This window comes from Mytilus galloprovincialis, chromosome 3 (genome assembly GCF_965363235.1).
Source record: "Mytilus galloprovincialis chromosome 3, xbMytGall1.hap1.1, whole genome shotgun sequence".
NCBI classification, from domain to species: domain Eukaryota; kingdom Metazoa; phylum Mollusca; class Bivalvia; order Mytilida; family Mytilidae; genus Mytilus; species Mytilus galloprovincialis.
The window spans coordinates 19,995,924-20,017,135 of record NC_134840.1 but is presented as its reverse complement, the minus strand read 5'-3'; the positions used below and the strand labels follow the sequence as shown (position 1 = coordinate 20,017,135).

The window sequence follows — 21,212 nt, the reverse complement described above, 5'->3', positions numbered from 1 at the left end:
AATATTTAAATATCAGAATTTTGTAAGAATTCATAGATTTCTCCATTTTTGTAAGAATTTTTAGAGACTATTTTTATTTATTTTCTATTTTTAGATTAAAAAATCATGTGATTCTGTCACTGTGTCACAAGCACAAAAGTTACCAAAATGACAGAGAGTGAAAAGAAGCCACTGTTAGGGTCTTCTGACGAAGAAGAAGAGAAACTTACAGGATGTGGAAAAACACTTTGCTGCAATCCGTTCAGATTTTTACACAGATATCTGATTTTGATTATCATGTGTTTCTTAAGCTTTGGTTTGTATATATTTTTATATTGTGTTACTGTGTAACTTGTAAGTGTTTTGAAGTACAATGCTCACATATTATGTTTTTTTCTTTTTCTTGCTCAGATGCTTACAGCAAGTTAACAATGGAAAATAGTGGCATATCCAGACATTTGCCAGAGGGGGGCGAAGAAGTTTGTATGCCCCTCTTAACTTGCACTTTTTTCATAAGACTAAGATTGCATACACCTTATCACTAATCCCGGCTGACCTGGCCGCTTGAACTTTTGACGCCTACAGCAAGCACTTTTCCATTGTGGCGTCAGATATTTTGTATTGTGACGTCAAAGTTTTACGGGAACCTGTGTGATATTCAGTAATGGTGGACAAAAAGCGATAAGGTGTATTAACTTTGCCATTACCCCTATATTTCATGCGACAATTTGTTACTCATAAAGATATTTAATTATTCGCTCATATTAACATAATAGTGAATATGCCACGGAGGACCAGTACGTTGTAAAAACGTCACTATGTCATTTTGAAAATCAAATACTAGTAACACATTGCTAAGGCTGAGGATGACAAGTATAACATGTAACACCTTCAAAGCGACAAAGGATATAGCAAGGATGTATTGATTCCTATTTCACAATTCCATCCAACAGAAGGTAATACTTTCCTACACTTACATGACTTACATGATGAAAAAAAGTTCCACAGCTAGGATTTTTACCTACAAAAACATGTTTAACCCTACTGCCCAGCCCATTATAATTAATAATATTGCTGAATAATGATCCCAACTTAGTTATCTCTAGATAAATAAAAGTCTAAGGTACGGACCATTTGATTGTCGGGGAGGTCAGATATTTTAAGAAAGAAAAATTCTGGACCTGTTTTTGCTTTTAAAAAAATCTAGCTGTACCTGGGTTGAAAACAATAATCGTGCCCACTTATTTGTTATTTAGAAAAAAACATTTCCAACAAAATTATTGAGCATTAACTATATAAAAAATTCGTAAGGGTTCCACGGAACCCAGTGTCTCGCCTACTTTTGCTGTTAATCGCAGACTGAACAAAAATGAGGAAAAACATCAATAAAAATTTCCCTCTCGATACTGTCTTTTGATTGAAAGAAGCTTCCAAGTTTGGTAAAAAATCCAGGATAGTTTATGAATCTAATAAATGTTTTATAAACTTTAACTGCAGACTGTAGGTAATGTTAACTGGAAGAAAAACTAAGTCCATTTATAAGTAAAATACGGAAAAAGTAAATTTTTTTTTACAAAATTTACTTCTGAATAATATCTTATGATCAGAAACAAGCTTTTGTCTAAGTTTGGTAGAAATCCAGGATAGTTTAAGAACATTATAAAAATTTTAAAAACTTAAACCACAGAGTGAATGTTTTGTGTCTGGCAAAAAAACTAAGTCCATTTATAAGTAAAATAGGGAAAAGTGGAAATTTATTTTTACAAAATTTTCTTCTTGATACTATCTTATGATCATAAACAAGCTTCTGTCCAAGTTTGGTACAAATCAAGGATAGTTTATGAAAGTTATTAAAATTTTAAAAACTTTAACCACAGAGTGAATGTAATGTTTCCTCGCAGAAAAACTAAGTCCATTAATAAGTAAAATACGAAAAAAATGGAATTTTATTTTTACAAAATTTACTTCTGGATACTTTCTTATGATCATAAACAAGCTTCTGTCCAAGTTTGGTAGAAATTCAGTATAGTTTAAGAAAGTTATTAAAATTTCAAAAACTTTAACCACAGAGTGAATATTTGTGGACGCCGCCGCCGACGACGACGCCGACGACGACGGAATGTAGGATCGCTTAGTCTCGCTTTTTCGACTAAAGTCGAAGGCTCGACAAAAATGAAGTACATGTAAGTCTAATTTTTTTTTTTTTTTTTGGGGGGGGGGGGGGGGGTGTCAATGTCAAAACTCTTGTTGATATTATTCTTGGGTTTCTTAATGTTTTTATAGAGTTTAGACTAAAGAGAGGGTAGAAAACAGAATGTCTGTTTTCTTGAACTGGTACACTGAGTACATTTTTTCAAGGAATGACTGCAACCTGCCTGCTGGTTGTTGCCTTTAGGTCTCCATTTCTCGACTGTCCTTCACAACTTCATTGTCATTTCAGACTCATTCATAGCCTTTCGTTGATTTGGAACCACTGACTTTCCTTGTCGGGTGAAACATTTCAACCATACATTTGGATAGAAATTGGTTTTTTTTTGTCTTATCGTGTCATTTTTTTGTAAATTTCATTGAATGACTGTATATTTTGTTTACATCAAGAAGTCTGTGAGTTTATGTTAACTAACTATACAACAAACGCCAGTCACTGTTGAAATTTTTTGTCTCCTATGCAACTTCTGTTGCTAAAAGCAAGTCTTTGTGATCTGGCAGCTCTTGACTTAAAAGCTCAGTATTTCAAGGTACACAACCTGGATGCTTCATACTTTGTATATAGATGCCTTATGTTGCAAACTGACACATCAAAACAAGTAAAGGAACTGTATGATGAAAAAGTACTAAAAAAAAAGCTAAATCCATATTTGTCTGAGGGAGTTGAAACCTTAGATTCTTTATGATTACAAGATTTATAAAACCATCTTTATGGATACATTGTACATGTAGGTAGAATGAAGCTCTAAAACACTATCAATATATGTGTGCAATGTAATTGTGCTAACTTTGCTGTTTGAAATTGCAGAGATATTCTTTTAATTTCTTTTTAGGCAGCTACTTTTGCTATGACAACCCAGCTGCCTTGCAAGACACCATGATAAAAGATCTGAAGATATCTGAAAGTGCTTTTATGGGATTTTATTCCTGGTACTCATGGCCAAATGTAATACTTTGTTTCTTTGGAGGTTTCTTAATTGACAAAACGTTTGGAGTACGACTTGGAGCAATTATTTTCAGTCTGTTTGTTACAGCTGGTCAGGTAAATACTGGTTATTCATGATATCTATAGGGAAATAAAGCATTGTCATAAATACCTGTTTGATGTTGCATTTTTATAAAAGAACATCTAAAAAATGATTGCATTTTTTTTTTAGATAGTTTTTAAAATTGTCAATATTTCTATTGTTTTACTGTTTATATATAATTCTTTTGTAGAAATTCCAATAGGGAACATATTCTGTAGTAATTTTTAAGCCATTCATAAGAGGTTTTGAGCACTGGCCTTCTTCTGTTTCTTTCTTGTCTAAATAATCGAAAAAAGTGACTTGTCTACCATCACTGATGGATAATTATATAAAGAAACTGAAGAAGGCCAGAAACTTCTTTATTACAATGATAAAAAAATGACAGTACATGCAAAATATGTTTATAAAGAAAAGAAAATATATATCCCTGTACATTATAGTTTATGTATTTTGATATGGGTGTTGCATCACTTACACTGGTTTTCTCTTTATAGTAAAATTTAAAAGAAGTAAAATCTGACTAAATTGTGTGGCTATATATTAATCACTTTTTAGTACTTGTCACAAACATGATTCATTCAACTTGAAAGTTTAAGTGATCTGGTTTAATTGAAGATGTTTATGATCTAACACAGGACTAATCATATATTTTGTATAGGATTGTACACAAGCAATTGAAAAAAAATGTTTTTAACAAGAAAAATAAATTGATATTCTTGATACATTGTACTTTGTGGTTACATGTATTTTTTGTTTTAAATTAAATTGCAATACAATTATTATATTTTTGTGTTTTAGGTTGTGTTTGCATTAGGGGCGTTAATTAATAAAGTATGGTTGATGGATGTTGGAAGATTTATTTTTGGGTATGTGTATTTTTTGTGTCACCTTGACAAATCAAAATAGCGATACTAAATGGAAAGAAAGCCAATTTTTTTTATGTGATAGTGATGCTACACAGTGATTGTACATAGGCGAGGCATATCTCTGTTTTAACAGTTATTAACATTTATATTTGATGATAAAACATGACTAATTAATTAATAACCATTTTAGACTTTAATGCTATTATGAAAGATTAAATGAAATGCAAGCAAGTGACCTTCACATTTTACACCTTGCCAAGAAAGTGACAATTTGCGGATTATAGACATAGATTATGGTCTGCAAATTGTCCAAAAATATTATTATAAGGACCATAAGAGCTACGGTCTCGCAGCCTCCACAGTCTCAGATGTTAAGATACACCAGAAATCTTACTCTTTAATTGAATTTGAAGGTAACCTATTGTGGAGCTAAATCTCTTCCCCATCTTATATTCCAAATCCAGTAAAAATATGTTTGCCCTTATTTATAGTCCAACTTCAATAGTTAAAAAAGTTGTCGTTAGATGTTTTAAGCAATCAACTAATGTGGTATTGATTGATTTACAGTTGATGAATTAGTAGTGACGGATATGATGAATTCCTTAAGCCTCTGAAGATCACTTGAGAGAATATATCAACAATGTATCTAGCACATTTATTATGTTTATTATATATAGAAACTTGGAGTATCCATTAATTAGGATAAAATTTATTAATTTTGCTTCAAAAAGTTAAAAAATAGTTTAAAGGGAATGTATAAGCACATTAAAATATTAAGTACAAATTTGGTTATAGAATTGGTGGTGAATCATTAGCTGTTGCACAAAATACATATGCAGTGAAATGGTTTCAAGGGAGAGAACTTAACATGGTGTTTGGATTACAACTTAGTTTTTCTCGTGTGGTAGGTATATTTTTTTCAATATTCAAACTGAGACATATTCAGAGAAAAATTTTGATAACATTTAAGTTATTTAGTATTTTACTAGGTACTGATTTCTGATCATAGATATCCTGTCCTTTAGATTGATTGAACTCATTGGCATGAAGTATCATGCTATGTGGAGAGCATCATGCTGATAGATTGACTTAGTATTTTATTGATAACTTTTACAAACAGTCTGGGATGTAATTTTTAATCGAAATAAATGTGTAAGCCTTCTTGGACAGCAGCTTATCTTCAAGATCAAGGTATATCATTTGAAGGAACATTTTTTTTAAATTTTGTATTTTGCTGATAAATGGAGTAACTTTGCTTGATTAGGCTACCATTGTCCTCCCCATGGCATTGAAAGCAGAGTGGTACTGTGGTGCTATATTATTTACCATGGTGTTATGTTGGATGATTTTATAATAGAATATATAGGGGCCATGGTGCTATATTTGGAAAACCAGTACTATGTTAATGTCCATGGTGCTACTTGAAAAAAATCTTGGGGAGAACACAGGCTTATTTATCTCACTTGCTTTTGTGCCACTCTATATACATGATATAAGTATATATGTAATGAAAAAAGTAAATTATATTAAGAACAAAGGAGTAACTTTAGACAAAATTACACTTTTAAACTGACTTCACATTCCTTATCACAAAAACCAAATGCCACAAAAAAACAGTACATAACAAAACTGATATTACAAATCAATTAAGACCCAAAACAATTTTTGAATTAATGGTGCTTCTGAATTTTTGATAAATTTTCAGGGCAGTACAGTGAATATGAACATCATGCAGCCCATTTATAAGTTTGTCAGCAACAGTGGACATAAAGGATATGAATGTTTAGGCATTGTTTTATTTATAGGTATGTATAATTATTGTACAGAATTTATTATATGTACATATATATTTTATATGCAAATAATTTAGGAATGAAATGAAGAGGTTCACAAAAACATGCAAAATGAATTAAATACACAATGTATATAAAGATAAGGAGATGTGGTATGATTGCACATGAGACAACTATTCACTAGAGTCCAGCTGATACAAATGTCGGCAACGATGGGTCACCTTACGGCCTTGAACAATGAGTAAGGTATGTTCTGTATATAATCAACTATAAAAGTCCCCAAAGTGACAAAATATGAAAAAGTTCTAACAAGAAAACCAACTGCCTGATATATGATAAAACAAACAATAAAAAATATGACAGACAAACAATGACAACCACTGAATAACTGGCTCATGCCTTGGGATTACTATGACATAACTTAGTCCTAAATGTAACTAACATAAAGATAGAGATCAATTCAGCATTCTATATATTTTTACGCTTATCTTTTCAGGTGGAATCATTTGTATCTTATCACTCATATGTGCATTAGCTTTAGGATATTTTGACAAAAGAGCAGACAGAATATTACAAAGAAAACAGCTTACATCAGGTAATTAAGATTTAAAAAGATATTTCTGAAAAAATATTTTCTCCTTAAGGAAGGTTAGAAAACCTGATATTCCAAACCCATCTTTTAATTTATGGTAATATAATACATAAAGCAAACAATGTTAAGGTAGTTATTGTATATTATTGTGTTCAGTATTATTGAGGATTCATTTCAGTTCATTCATTTTTGGTTTAAAGTGAAACTTACATGTATTTAAAGTTTTTTTTCTTCATTGAAATTTTGTATTTTGAACAATATAAAATTTTATAGAGAGCAATTTTAAAGAGCTTTGAATGCAATATACTGTGGATTCATTATTATTTGTTGGATAACAATTTTCATAAGTTTCATGGGTACAGGTGAACCAGGAATTCAAATGTTCAACAATTACAATCTTTCTATAGGCCTTGTATGCAGAGATTGGAAAAACCACAAAATAAAATATCTAAGAAAAATGCCAGTTTTCCTCAATCCACGAAAATTGAAACCTAAGAAAATAAATGACTCCACAGTAGTAACTTTGTAATACCATATATTGACATCTTTAGTTTTCTGTCTCTCTCATGTTTACCCTATTTCTCCTGTTATTTAGTTTAGGCAGGTATATAGTAAATATGTCTCAATTTTTGGACAAACAATTGTTGTAATTAATACTGGATTATGATTTTTATTTACAGAAGAAACAATAAGAATTACAGATGTAAAAGATTTTCCTGCTACTATGTGGTTGTTATGTATTATATGTGTCATGTACTATGTAGCAGTATTTCCATTCATAGGCTTGGGTTTGTAAGTATTACAATACCTTTCCTTATATGTAGGTGAATTTTGAGGATTTGTTTGCACAGCTGGTTAATGAGACTAATAAGTTATTGCCATTACTAGATGTTTATAGTCATCATTGTCCATCTTGAAGATATGATAATTGATACATTGATGGATTTTTAAGAAATTATGAATATATTAACAGAAACTGTAAATAGCATAAATGATCAGTAATTCATGATGGACAAAAATATCAAAATGACTGAAATCATTTCTTGACTTCTTAACAGTTTTTATGCGTCAATGCTCTTAGATGATGGTTTTAAACCAATTCTTTTGTAAACACATATTATTATGAAAACTGTAGACAACAAAAATAAAATTAATCTCAAATATCATACAAGTGCCATGTTAGTGATCCAGGCTCTAAGTAGCCTCTAGTTCATGATTTGAGGATAGTTCAGTGTTTAACTTATATGTGCTATTTACTCATGTTGTGTTTTATCATGGTTATACTACATTTAAGATTTTTATGCCCCATTTAGGGGCATTATGTTTTCTGGTCTGTGCGTCCGTTCGTCCGTCTGTTCGTTCGTCCGTCTGTTCGTTCGTCCGTTCGTCCGTCTGTCCCGCTTCAGGTTAAAGTTTTTGGTCGAGGTAGTTTTTGATGAAGTTGAAGTCCAATCAACTTGAAACTTAGTACACATGTTCCTTATGATATGATCTTTCTAATTTAAATGCCAAATTAGAGTTTTGACCCCAATTTTACGGTTCACTGATAGAAAATGATAGTGCAAATTTCAGGTTAAAGTTTTTGGCTTCAGGTTAAAGTTTTTGGTCAAGGTAGTTTTTGATAAAGTTGAAGTCCAATCAACTTGAAACTTAGTATACATGTGCCCTATGATATGATCTTTCTAATTTAAATGCCAAATTAGAGTTTTGACCCCAATTTTACGGTTCACTGAACATAGAAAATGATAGTGCAAATTTCAGGTTAAAGTTTTTGGCTTCAGGTTAAAGTTTTTGGTCAAGGTAGTTTTTGATGAAGTTGAAGTCCAATCAACTTGAAACTTAGTATACATGTGCCCTATGATATGATCTTTCTAATTTAAATGCCAAATTAGAGTTTTGACCCCAATTTTACGGTTCACTGAACATAGAAAATGATAGTGCAAATTTCAGGTTAAAGTTTTTGGTCAAGGTAGTTTTTGATGAAGTTGAAGTCCAATCAACTTGAAACTTAGTATACATGTGCCCTATGATATGATCTTTCTAATTTAAATGCCAAATTAGAGTTTTGACCCCCAATTTTACGGTTCACTGAACATAGAAAATGATAGTGCAAATTTCAGGTTAAAGTTTTTGGTCAAGGTAGTTTTTGATGAAGTTGAAGTCCAATCAACTTGAAACTTAGTATACATGTGCCCTATGATATGATCTTTCTAATTTAAATGCCAAATTAGAGTTTTGACCCCCAATTTTACGGTTCACTGAACATAGAAAATGATAGTGCAAATTTCAGGTTAAAGTTTTTGGTCAAGGTAGTTTTTGATAAAGTAGAAGTCCAATCAACTTGAAACTTAGTATACATGTTTCCTTTGATAAGATCATTCTAATTTTAATGCCAAATTAGAGAATTTATTCCAATTTCACAGTCCTTTAAACATAGAAAATGATAGTGTGAGTGGGGCATCCGTGTACTGTGGACACATTCTTGTATTTTCTACAGTCCAAATTCATCCAAAGGAAATTTATTTTCAAATTTATTAAAGGGAGACAATTCTGGTTTTGTCAACAAGACTGGATTTATTGTTTTACCTTTGTCTATATTTGAGTTGTTTTTTTGGAGGATGTGTCTTTTTTACACTTCAATTACTATTAAACACATATTTTTATGGGTTGTTAAAATATTTTTCATTGAATTGTATGAGTTTTTCACCATTCTATATTTATGACTAACACAAAAAAAGAAAAACCGAAAAATTTCAAAATAAAAAATGAAAAACAATTCTCAACTTGATATAAGTATTCTTCATTTGAAAAATATTATGTGTATTTTTCAGAGTATTTTTTGAAATGAAATGGGATTTTGATCCTAGTCTAGCAAATAATGTGAACAGGTATGTAACTTAAAGTCTGTTGTAAATTTATGTTTATTGCTTAACTTTACTCTTATGAACATCAAATATTTTTATGAAATGCCTTCACAAGTTAGTTATTGTCTCTTCTATGATGAATTTTTACTGAATGCAAAGCATTCAAATCTTACTCCTGTGATGAAAACCTTTTGAATTAATTGTATAAAGTTTTGCATCTCAGACTAGAAAATCTAGATAATCCATATCTGAAATCCAGAGGCTCTATCTCCTTTAACTACAGTAAATTTTCTAATACTATTAGTAATAAATCTATATAACTGTGTTTGCTCTATTTCAGTTTAGTATACATCATATCTGCTGTAGCTTCACCAGTGTTTGGATTTCTGATAGATAAAACTGGGAGAAATGTATTCTGGGTAATTCTTGGTACTACAGTAACCATTGGTTGTCATGCTTTATTAGCATTCACATTTGTTAACCCATATGTTGCTATGGTAAGTTTTTTTTAATCATTTACAAAAATGGATGGATAAAAATTGTTCAGAATTATTTCTTTCAATGAGGATGAAAAACATCAGAAACTAAGCTTATATTATATGATATTTTTTTAATATATTTGTTTAAAAAAAGAATATTTGAAATGCATGAATACGATGAACATAAAATCAACAATTTGTAAAATACTATATAGTAACCTGAGCAACCACAGTTATCAATTATAATGAAAGTACAAGTTGAAGAATCCATAAAGAATAATGTCATATAAAAGAGCGGTCAAAGATACAAATGGGACATTCAAACTCATAAGTTGTAAATAAACTGAACACCATGGCCAAAAAAAAAAAAAAAGACTTGAAAGAAATACATTAGTTTACAAAACAAAACACTAAAGGCTGAACAAAATCAACCCCAACAAAAATCTCAGATTCTCCAGTAGGGTGAACAAATCCTACTACATATGTGGCACCAGTCTTATTGCTGCAGTAAGTTCAAACCTGGAGATAAGTCTAATTCTGTAGGCCCCTTTTAGTTATATTTCTGCTCTCAAACTTTAAATAATGACTTGTTTTATATTTTCTTCACAGATTACAATGGGATTTTCTTATTCTGTCTTAGCCAGTGCTTTATGGCCAATAGCAGCACAGATAGTGCCTAACAATCAACTAGGAACAGCTTATGGAATGTAAGATCATTTTCATGTCGTTAATTGGTCTCAATTTGTCATATACTAGGTGTTCCAGGGTGATTGAATACTAGTTGTCATAGTAAAACAATTCAATTGTCAGGTTTTTTTGTTTGTGGCAAAGTTTACTGCTACATTCCTATTTTTGTCATTATTTGATCTTTTGCCCTTTTTAAATTATTACAAGGCAGGTCATATGATTGTGATAATTTTCCCACAGTTCAGTTATGATTTGAACATTGATTGATTGATTTGTTTTTAATTTTAGTTTTAAGTTTATGGATTGTGACTGCAAATCTTGTAACTTTCAGACATTTGTGATGTTAAATTATTGAATGTGAACTTGATGTTTTTTTGTAATTTGTAAATTTATTGAATATATGTAAAACTAATATCCCTGTTAATTTTCATTTCAGTTCAGAAATGTCTTGATAAAAGGAAATTATTAACTGAAATTAACATAAAAAAAAGTGATGGATTTTAGAATAAGAATTAATAAGTTATGTTTAATTTTGAATGTGACACATCTTCTGATTGGCTGACGTCATTTTGTTTATCATATCATAGACACAATTTTGTCATGTGACCATGACGTCATCTAAGTTTTTTCATGAATTACGCCAGTTTAAAATGGAATTTAGTATTAAATTATAAGAAATAACTGTAATATTTTGTCAGTCTATTCAAAATAACATAAAAAATGTGGTGCACATAGTTAAATAACCTGCTATGCGAGTTATTCAGTGTGCAACACATTTTTATGCCCCATTTATGGGCATTATGTTTTCTGGTCTGTGCGTCCGTTCGTCCGTCCGTTCGTTCGTCCGTTCGTTCGTCCGTTCGTCCGTCTGTCCCGCTTCAGGTTAAAGTTTTTGGTCGAGGTAGTTTTTGATGAAGTTGAAGTCTAATCAACTTGAAACTTAGTACATATGTTCTGTATGATATGATCTTTCTAATTTTAATTCCAAATTAGAGATTTGACCCCAATTTCACGGTCCACTGAACATAGAAAATGAAAGTGCATGTTTCAGGTTAAAGTTTTTGGTCAAGGTAGTTTTTGATGAAGTTGAAGTCCAATCAACTTGAAACTTAGTATACATGTGCCCTATGATATGATCTTTCTAATTTAAATGCCAAATTAGAGTTTTGACCCCAATTTTACAGTTCACTGAACATAGAAAATGATAGTGCAAATTTCAGGTTAAAGTTTTTGGCTTCAGGTTAAAGTTTTTGGTCAAGGTAGTTTTTGATGAAGTTGAAGTCCAATCAACTTGAAACTTAGTATACATGTGCCCTATGATATGATCTTTCTAATTTAAATGCCAAATTAGAGTTTTGACCCCAATTTTACAGTTCACTGAACATAGAAAATGATAGTGCAAATTTCAGGTTAAAGTTTTTGGCTTCAGGTTAAAGTTTTTGGTCAAGGTAGTTTTTGATGAAGTTGAAGTCCAATCAACTTGAAACTTAGTATACATGTGCCCTATGATATGATCTTTCTAATTTAAATGCCAAATTAGAGTTTTGACCCCAATTTTACGGTTCACTGAACATAGAAAATGATAGTGCAAATTTCAGGTTAAAGTTTTTGGTCAAGGTAGTTTTTGATAAAGTAGAAGTCCAATCAACTTGAAACTTAGTATGCATGTTCCCTTTGATAAGATCATTCTAATTTTAATGCCAAATTAGAGAATTTATTCCAATTTCACAGTCCTTTAAACATAGAAAATGATAGTGTGAGTGGGGCATCCGTGTACTGTGGACACATTCTTGTTTATGTTATTTCTTCATAGACAGAAAAATATTACACCTCATTCCTTAAATAATAGCTAGCGATGTGAATGACATCAGTTTCATATTTTTTATATTTCCCTACAGGGTATTCAGCATTTAATGTCAAAACATTTACACAATTTTTTTGGTTCAAATAGTTTTGGGTTAGGTACAAAATGTTTGATTAATGTAAGAAAATGATTTATTTATATTATAGAATGCAAGCTATACAGAATTTAGGATTAGCAGTAGTAGCTATTATAGCTGGTGCCATAGTAGATTCTAAAGGATATCTAGTGTTAGAAGTCTTCTTTCTTGTCTGTCTCTGTGGTAAGTTTGTACCGAGCAAAACTCATATGCACAGTCAGCTTGTAAAAGCCCTGAAGTGACAAATGTAAAACAAGTCAAACGAGAAAACCAACTGCCTAATCTGTGTACAAAACATTTGACAAAAAACAAATATGATATACAGTAACAGACAACAACTGAATCACAGGCTCCCAACTTGAAAGAGACCAAAACAAAAGTGTGGTGGGGTTAAATATGTTTGCAGGCTTTCAACCCTCCCCTTATCATTGACAGTAGTGTAATAGCACAACATATGAACAAATGGCTAAACTCATCAGATAGATTCAAAGCAGAAAAACAAATAACAGAAAAATAGACCAGAAGTGGCAGAGTATTTATATACCTCCATTAAAAAAAGACCATAAGCACAGATCTGAGATTACTCACAGTTACTGGCAGCTAGTTCAAAGCAAATAACAACTTACAAAACAATCATTTTATTTAAGACTAAAATATCAATCAGTACACATCCAACATCCAATGGATTTAGTAAAAAGAAGTTATAAACACTCACAGAAAAACCTGACCATTTGCAATGCTAAATTATAAGTAAATAGAATTAAAAAAAACTATGTGTATATTGGCAGGTTAGGTCAAATATAGATATAAGAAGATGTGGTATGAGTGCCATTTAGACAACTCTCCATCCAAGTCACATTTTGTAAAAGTAAACCATTTTAGGTCAAAGTACAGCCTTCAACATGGAGCTCTGGCTCTCATTTAACAGAAAGCTATGAAGGGCCAAATATGCCAATTTACACTTGTCATGGCATCCCTGTGACATCACAGCTAACAGTTCTGTTCAAAAGTGTCAAGTTCATATTAAAAGAACTAACATAGTTGTGGAATGTTTGGATATTTTTTTCTATTTCAGGGTTAAAAATATTGCTTTTATAATATCTTCTTCTTTTCTTTATTTTCAGTTGCTTTGATAGCTTCTGTATTGTTATATCTCTTAGATGCTTCAAAAGGTAGGAAATATTAATTTACAAAATCTACAGTTCAACTTGTTTTTTTAAGATTTTTGGTTTTAGTAAAACAGGGAAAACCTCAATGAAGTTTAATTACTGAAGTTCTACACACTCACATTCTACAACTTTTCTACTGCCATATATTTTAAGAATCTGACAGAAAAGAATTTTAAGTCCAGCCATTTTTTATACGACCGCAAAAATTTTAATTTCTCGTCGTATATTGCTATCACGTTGGCGTCGTCGTCCTGCGTCGTCGTCGTCGTCCGAATACTTTTAGTTTTCGCACTCTAACTTAAGTAAAAGTGAATAGAAATCTATGAAATTTTAACACAAGGTTTATAACCACAAAAGGAAGGTTGGGATTGATTTTGGGAGTTTTGGTCCCAAAATTGTAGGAATTAGGGGCCAAAAAAGGGCCCAAATAAGCATTATTCTTGGTTTTCGCACAATAACTTTAGTATAAGTAAATAGAAATCTTTGAAATTTAAACACAAGGTTTATGACCATAAAAGGAAGGTTGGGTTTGATTTTGGGAGTTTTGGTCCCAACAGGTTTTTAGGAATAAGGGGCCCAAAGGGTCCAAAATTGAACTTTGTTTGATTTCATCAAAAATTGAATAATTGGGGTTCTTTGATATGCCAAATCTAACTGTGTATGTAGATTCTTAATTTTTGGTCCCGTTTTCCAATTGGTCTACATTAAGGTCCAAAGGGTCCAAAATTAAACTTAGTTTGATTTTAACAAAAATTGAATCCTTGGGGTTCTTTGATATGCTGAATCTAAAAATGTACTTAGATTTTTTATTATTGGCCCAGTTTTCAAGTTGGTCCAAATCGGGGTCCAAAATTAAACTTTGTTTGATTTCATCAAAAATTGAATAATTGGGGTTCTTTGATATGCCAAATCTAACTGTGTATGTAGATTCTTAATTTTTAGTCCCGTTTTCAAATTGGTCTACATTAAATACCAAAGGGTCCAAAATTAAACTAAGTTTGATTTTAATAAAAATTGAATTCTTTGGCTTTTTTGATATGCTGAATTTAATCATGTACTTAGATTTTTGATTATGGGCCCAGTTTTCCAAGTTGGTTCAAATCAGGATCCAAAATTATTATATTAAGTATTGTGCAATAGCAAGAAATTTTCAATTGCACAGTATTCAGCAATAGCAAGAAATCTTCAATTGCACAGTATTGTGCAATAGCAAAAAATGTTCAATTGCACAGTAGTGTGCAATAGCAAGAAATCTTCAATTGCACAGTATTGTGCAATAGCAAATATTTTCAATTGCACAGTATTGCGCAATAGCAAGAAATATCTAATTGCACAATATTGTGCAATAGCAAGAAATTTTCAATTGATTGGAGTTATCTTTCTTTGTCCAGAATAGTAGTTGAATCAACTTAAATCATTGTTTTATACAATGCACAATGTATATTCACTTTTACTACCAACTGATAAATTAAAACACTCTTTACCATTCAGTGATAACAAGCACTTTTTGTTACATTTTAATATTTTATGATGTATTTAAATGAGTAGTTATTGTTGCAAACTCCATTAGAAATTTGAATTGAGATCAGTTTTGAAAAAAGGGAAAGGGGGATGTGAAAAAAAAATGGTGGGGGGGGGGTGGGGGGGGGGGTGTTTAATTTTTCTTATTTCAGATTTCATAAATAAAAAGAAAATTTCTTCAAACATTTTTTTGAGAGGATTAATATTCAACAGCATAGTGATTGCTCAAAGACAAACAAATTATTTTAAGTTCATTAGACCACATTCATTCTGTGTCCAAAACCTATGCTGTGTCAACTATTTAATCACAATCCAAATTTAGAGCTGAATCCAGCTTGAATGTTGTGTCCATACTTGCCCCAACCGTTCAGGGTTCAACCTATGCGGTCGTATAAAGCTGTGCCCTGCGGAGCATCTGGTTTTGTTCTCATGTGAACCGATTATTTTAATAAAATTTATAGTTGACATTCATATTTATTTGTCAACACAAGTAACAAATTAAAGGTGAAATTGTGTATACGACAATAAGACAGAGACTCATTTATGGAAATAAAACAAAAGCCATTTAGAGGTCTTCGACAATGTGCAATTGTCTATACAAGGTGTCAATAATTGGTGAATACATTTATTAGAGACTATCAAAATTCCTATGAATTGAATTTACTTAAGGACAACAAAAAAATTAAGATATCACTTCCATACAACCACACACACTGTTCGGCCAAGACTTATTTAAAAGAGATGGATAATGTCTTAGAGGAAAATAGAAAAAGACATGGAAAAGTTAAAATGAAAATGTAGGCTGTTTTCTGAATTTTGCAAATTAAGAATATGTCAGAAAATAAGAATACATCTGGAAATTAATAACATTTCAAAAATTAATTTTTCGTTATAGACTGCACTCAACTTAGGAAATTGCAGAATTTGAACATGCCTAGAATATTTATTCTGACTAGTTTAGACACATGCAATAACATTTTAATCTTTTGACAGGTGGAAAATTAAATATGAGTGCTAAATTACGTCAAATAATGAAGGAAGAAGCAGACAGAGAAAAGGAAAAAGAAGAGTAAGTAATTTTAAGTGGAAAAAAAATTATTTTACACTGAGCGTTAGCGAGGTTTAAAATATGTTAAAATTTTATGCCTACCCATGTTAAAATGAGCATAGAAAATGACATAAAGGAATTATTTCAATTCTAATAGGACACATACTATATTTTTATAGGTTGAAACATACAGAAATACCTCAAAAATATTTGGCTGCTCCCATTTCCCCTCATGAATTTTTGAATATTTCATTTTCACATTTAATAAATTTAAAAACTAATAGTAGGGAAAATATATGATGTTTCGATAATAATTTTTAATAGACTTTTATATAAGCAGCTACAATATGTACTATTTACTAAAAAAAAAAAGGAAAATAACAAGTAAGTTTGTGCACATGTATCAAATATATTTTGTGCTAATTAGAACACAATGAAATAAGTATGTCATATAAGAATCAACAATATGCCAGTATCTTTATTATATATAAGCTTTAAGATTTTCATTCAACACTGTCTGCCTTCAAGAAAAATGGTGTTAATCCTGAAGAAGTTTTATATTTCTGAAATTTCTGTCAAAGTATTGATACCTTCAATTGCCCCATATGATTTCGGTCTAAGCAACTGTTCGTTAATCCATCTGTCCTGCTTCAGGTTAAAGTTTTTGGTCAAGGTAGATTTTAATGAAGTTGAAGTGAAATTAACTTGAAACTTAGTACACATATTCCCTATGATAAGATATTTCTAATTTTATTGCCAAGTTAAGAGTTTTGACCCCAATTTCATGGTCCACTGAACATAGGCAACTATATTGTGATTTGGGCATCAGTATACTATGGACACATTCTTGTTGCAGAAAGCTCGACATAGGGATAGTGATCCGGTGGCGGCTACGGTGGCAGCAACGGTGTTAGCTCACTTCTTAAAAGCTATATATTTTAGAAGGTGGAAGACCTGGATGCTTCATGTTTTGTATATAGATGCCTCATGTTAAGAAGTTTCCGTCAGTCACATGTCCATTGTCCTTGACCTCATTTTCATGGTTCAATGACCACTTGAAAAAAAAGTTCAGATTTTTTATAATGTTGAATTCTCTCTTACTCTAAGTAATAGGATAACTATATTTGGTATGTGCGTACCTTTCAAGGTCCTCATGCCCGTCATTTCATGGATCAGTGAACCAAGGTTAAGTCTTGGTGGTCAAGTCCATATCTCAGATACTATAAGCAATAGGTCTAGTATATTCGGTGTATGGAAGGACTGTTAGGTGTACATGTCCAGCTGGCAGGTGTCATCTGACCTTGACCTCATTTTCATGGTTCAGTGGTTATAGTTAAGTTTTTGTGTTTTGGTCTGTTTTTCTCATACTTTATGCAATAGGTTTACTGTATTTGTTGTATGGAATGATTGTAAGGTGTACATATCTTGCGGGCAGATGTCATCTGACCTTGACCTCATTTTCATGGTTCAGTGGTCAAAGTTAAGTTTTGGTGTATGGAAATATTTTATGATTTATATGTCAGTCGTGCAGGTTTTATTATGACCTTAACCTGGTTTTCACGGTTCATTGCTCAGTGTTAAGTTTTTGTGTTTTGGTCTATTTTTCTTAAACTATAAACATATGTCAACTATATTTGTTGTATGGAAGCATTGTTAGCTGTACATTTCTGCCTGGCATGGTTCATCTGACCTTGACCTCATTTTCATGGTTCATTGATCAATGTTTAGTTTTCATGGTTTATGTTAAGTTTATGTGACAGTCGTAATTTATAAAGCTTTATATTTAGGAGTATCAACATAACATCAATGATAAGAAAAGAAGGTGAGACATTTTAGTGTGTGCACTCTTGTTTTTCTATAAAGATGTGACTTATCTTAAACAACATAATGGTAAAAACATACACTTTTTTTCTTTTCAGGAAGAAGCCTTTATAAAGAAAAGAATTGTTGAAGTAAAGAAACTATCAAAACCAATGTGCCAAAAACCATTTTGAAATTACATTACAATATTAAAGAACAAGGCTGTATCTTTAAGTTATCTCTCTTGTGTGTGCAATATAAGATAACATGACATTATTTAAAATTTGTAGAAAACCTTGATTTTTCTTGACGTTATTTTGATACTGGTAATGATATATGTCAAGAAGGGCTGAATAGGGGCTGTAACTATTTACAGATATTTAAAGGTGCTACACAAGGGTTTATATAATAGTAAAGAAAAGTGTTGTTCAAATTTACTAAAGCAATGCCCTGTTTTATCCTAAAACATCAAAACAATTTTGTCTAAATTCTCAGTTACATGAAAGAAAAAATAGTATATAGATTTCTATAACACACTCTTCAACTCATTATTGCAAAATTCTTAAAATAAAGTAATCAGAAGTATTAAAACAAGATTTTGGACAATATTGACTGTTTTAAAACTTGGATACATTATTCTTGGTTTATAGAATCAATTTACACTGTGCTACACAATTCTGATTTGAGAATACACTTCATTAACATTCCTTGTCAACGTGTTGTGGTAGTTATATACTGCATCATTTACCATAAGACCTTTATCATAAGCAGGTTGTCAGCTTTCATTACAGTTGTTGATGTGTGAAAGATTGTAAAAACTTAACCCTTTAAATGTTTAACTTCAAAATTATTAAGTACATAGATTAAGTAATTTTTAATAAAGAAGACAAAAATGTAGGAAATATTTATAATGAGGTTATAAATAGCCTTTTTTCTGAACCAGCTAATAACAAGAATGTGTCCTCAGTACACGAATGCCCCACTCGCACTATCATTTTCTATGTTCATTGGACCGTGAAATTGGAGTAAAATGTCTAATTTGGCATTAAAATTCGAAAGATCATATCACAGGGAACATGTGTACCAAGTTTGAAGTCGATTGGACTTCAACTTCATCAAAAACTACCTTGACCAAAAACTTTAACCTGAGGCGGGACAGACGGACGGACGGACGGACGGACGAACGGACGAATGAACGGACGCACAGACCAGAAAACATAATGCCCCTCTACTATCGTAGGTGGGGCATAAAAAGAGCTTTTTATGCAATGTATGTCATTTAGAGAAAACTTAGAGAAAAACTTAATACAAATTGTAAAACAAAATGAATTTTCAATTGCAGTGTCATTGTTTTTTCCCCTGACAAATAACTAACTGGTTTGGTCATTTTTTCCCAATTCTACGGGTGTTACTTTGACCCAAGTTTACAGGTTACAATCTCATAATCATTTAACATTAATTTCTTTAAACAAATTTTCTTAGGTATTAAATCTCTGAAGTAGTGTATGTACATTCATTTAATTTGTTTAATCTGAAGAATAAACAAATTTTGTTCTTTAGTAAATTTGATAAAAAATATGATTTTTATTCTGATTCAGTTAATTAATTGTAAGAATCAAAATACACATTTAAAATATATTTTTATAAAAAAAAAAAATATGCATACTCATTTTTAAAATCCCTATGCTATCTGTCATCTGTCAATAGTGATATCTGGTTTTAATTATGTAATCAAACAATAATTTATACCTAAAATATGAAAAAAACATTTGGTCATTAGCGTAAATTTTCTTAAAAATATTGTATATTGTGTTTGAAGAAGCATTTTTGTCTCGCCTTGCAGTAGTCGTAGAGGTGAGACTTACACATGCTGTTTCTGCTGGACTGCAGTGTCCAAGATTTGTTAAAACTTGAGATTAGGTCAGTTGTAGAGGAACCAGTTATAGTAAGGGCTGATATGTGGTTGTATTAGCATTGGCACATTTCATTTCCATGGAGATTATTTATCCCTGCCTTGTCAGTTATGGTCTATTGACTTTGAAAGTTTGATAGTCTAAATTTTAGACAAGTTAGTTTAAGGAAAACCACTAATGGCATCACAAAGATATTTAGTATGCAGTTGTATAAGCATCGAATATCTATAGAGATTATATTACCCAGTCCCCTCAGTCACTCTGTTGACTTTGAAATTTTTGCAGTTTACATGTAAAAGTTTGATAAGGTCAGTTTAAAGGAAACCACTGATGATAAGTCAATGATATTTTGTTATGCAGTTGTATTATCATTGGCATATCTCATGCACCCCAAGTCAAGGTTCATACACTTTGAAAGTTTTGCATAGTTTACATGTTTAAAGTTTTGCCACTTTAGTTAAAACGATTTACATTAAACTATTAAAATTACATAATGGTGAGAAATATATCTGTGTCAACAGTGTATTTTATTTTGTATATTTTTAATTCAAACATTGTAATAAAGTTTAAATTATTTTGTGATTTTCTATTATTTTCTATTTGTGTGATACTCAGTCAGTGGTTTTTCAGATCATATTAATTCAATACCTTTATAAACTATGATAAATTGAATAAATTTTGTGTCATGCACATTTATTACAGTACATACCATATTGAACTTGTTAAATTGGGAGTGGGAATGAATTTAAGTAAAATCAAGAATGGAAATGGGGAATAAAGTGTTGTACAGGGATCCCTGTGACATAAATATTGCAAAATGTTACTCTTCAATGAGATAAAATAAAGCAATTTCTGAATTATTGTCTGGATGACAATGAATATATACATAGCTCACCTTTATACAAGCTGAGTATGATTTACCCAAAATTAGTCGGTTTGTGTAGCATCTGTTTACCAGTATATTCATTTCTATCTTATTGGGATTTAATATGTAAAACTGAGAATGAAAATGGGGAATGTGTCAAAGAGTCAACAACCCGAGCTAAGACAAGAAAACAGCCAATGGACACCAATGGTGTCTTCATCACAGCGAGAAAATCCTGCACCTGGAGGCAGACTTCAAAACAAAAATCTGACTATCCACCAAAACATACAAATGAACTAAAATTAAAAATAATACAAGACTAACAAAGTCCACAGGATCCTGACTAGGGACAGGCACAAAAATGTGGTGGGGTAAAACATGTATAGTGAGATCACAACCCTCCACCCATACCTCTAGCCAATGTAGAAAAAAACAAACACACAGCAATACTCACAGTAAA

General features: G+C 31.2%; 2 protein-coding genes across 2 annotated transcripts in view; both read left to right on the top strand.

Moving 5' to 3' along the window:
• LOC143067366 (uncharacterized) overlaps positions 1–21,212 on the top strand; it is a 189,443-nt gene that overhangs the window by 49,639 nt on the left and 118,592 nt on the right. The window lies entirely within an intron of this gene.
• LOC143067369 (lysosomal dipeptide transporter MFSD1-like) lies at positions 98–20,462 on the top strand. The gene is made up of 14 exons (XM_076240578.1): positions 98–295; positions 3,021–3,229; positions 4,014–4,081; positions 4,877–4,985; positions 5,787–5,886; positions 6,371–6,469; positions 7,147–7,258; positions 9,298–9,354; positions 9,671–9,827; positions 10,419–10,516; positions 12,507–12,619; positions 13,561–13,608; positions 16,120–16,195; positions 18,094–20,462. The coding sequence occupies exons 1-14, from the start codon at positions 148–150 to the stop codon at positions 18,107–18,109; spliced, it is 1,410 nt and encodes a 469-aa protein (XP_076096693.1). The 5' UTR covers positions 98–147; the 3' UTR covers positions 18,110–20,462.

Coding starts and splice junctions, on each gene's coding strand:
- LOC143067369 (XM_076240578.1), top strand. CDS start 148: ATGACAGAGAGTGAAAAGAAGCCACTGTTAGGGTCTTCTGACGAAGAA. Junction 9,828..10,418: donor TTAACCCATATGTTGCTATG/GTAAGTTTTTTT, acceptor TTTTCTTCACAG/ATTACAATGGGATTTTCTTA. Junction 13,609..16,119: donor TCTCTTAGATGCTTCAAAAG/GTAGGAAATATT, acceptor ATCTTTTGACAG/GTGGAAAATTAAATATGAGT.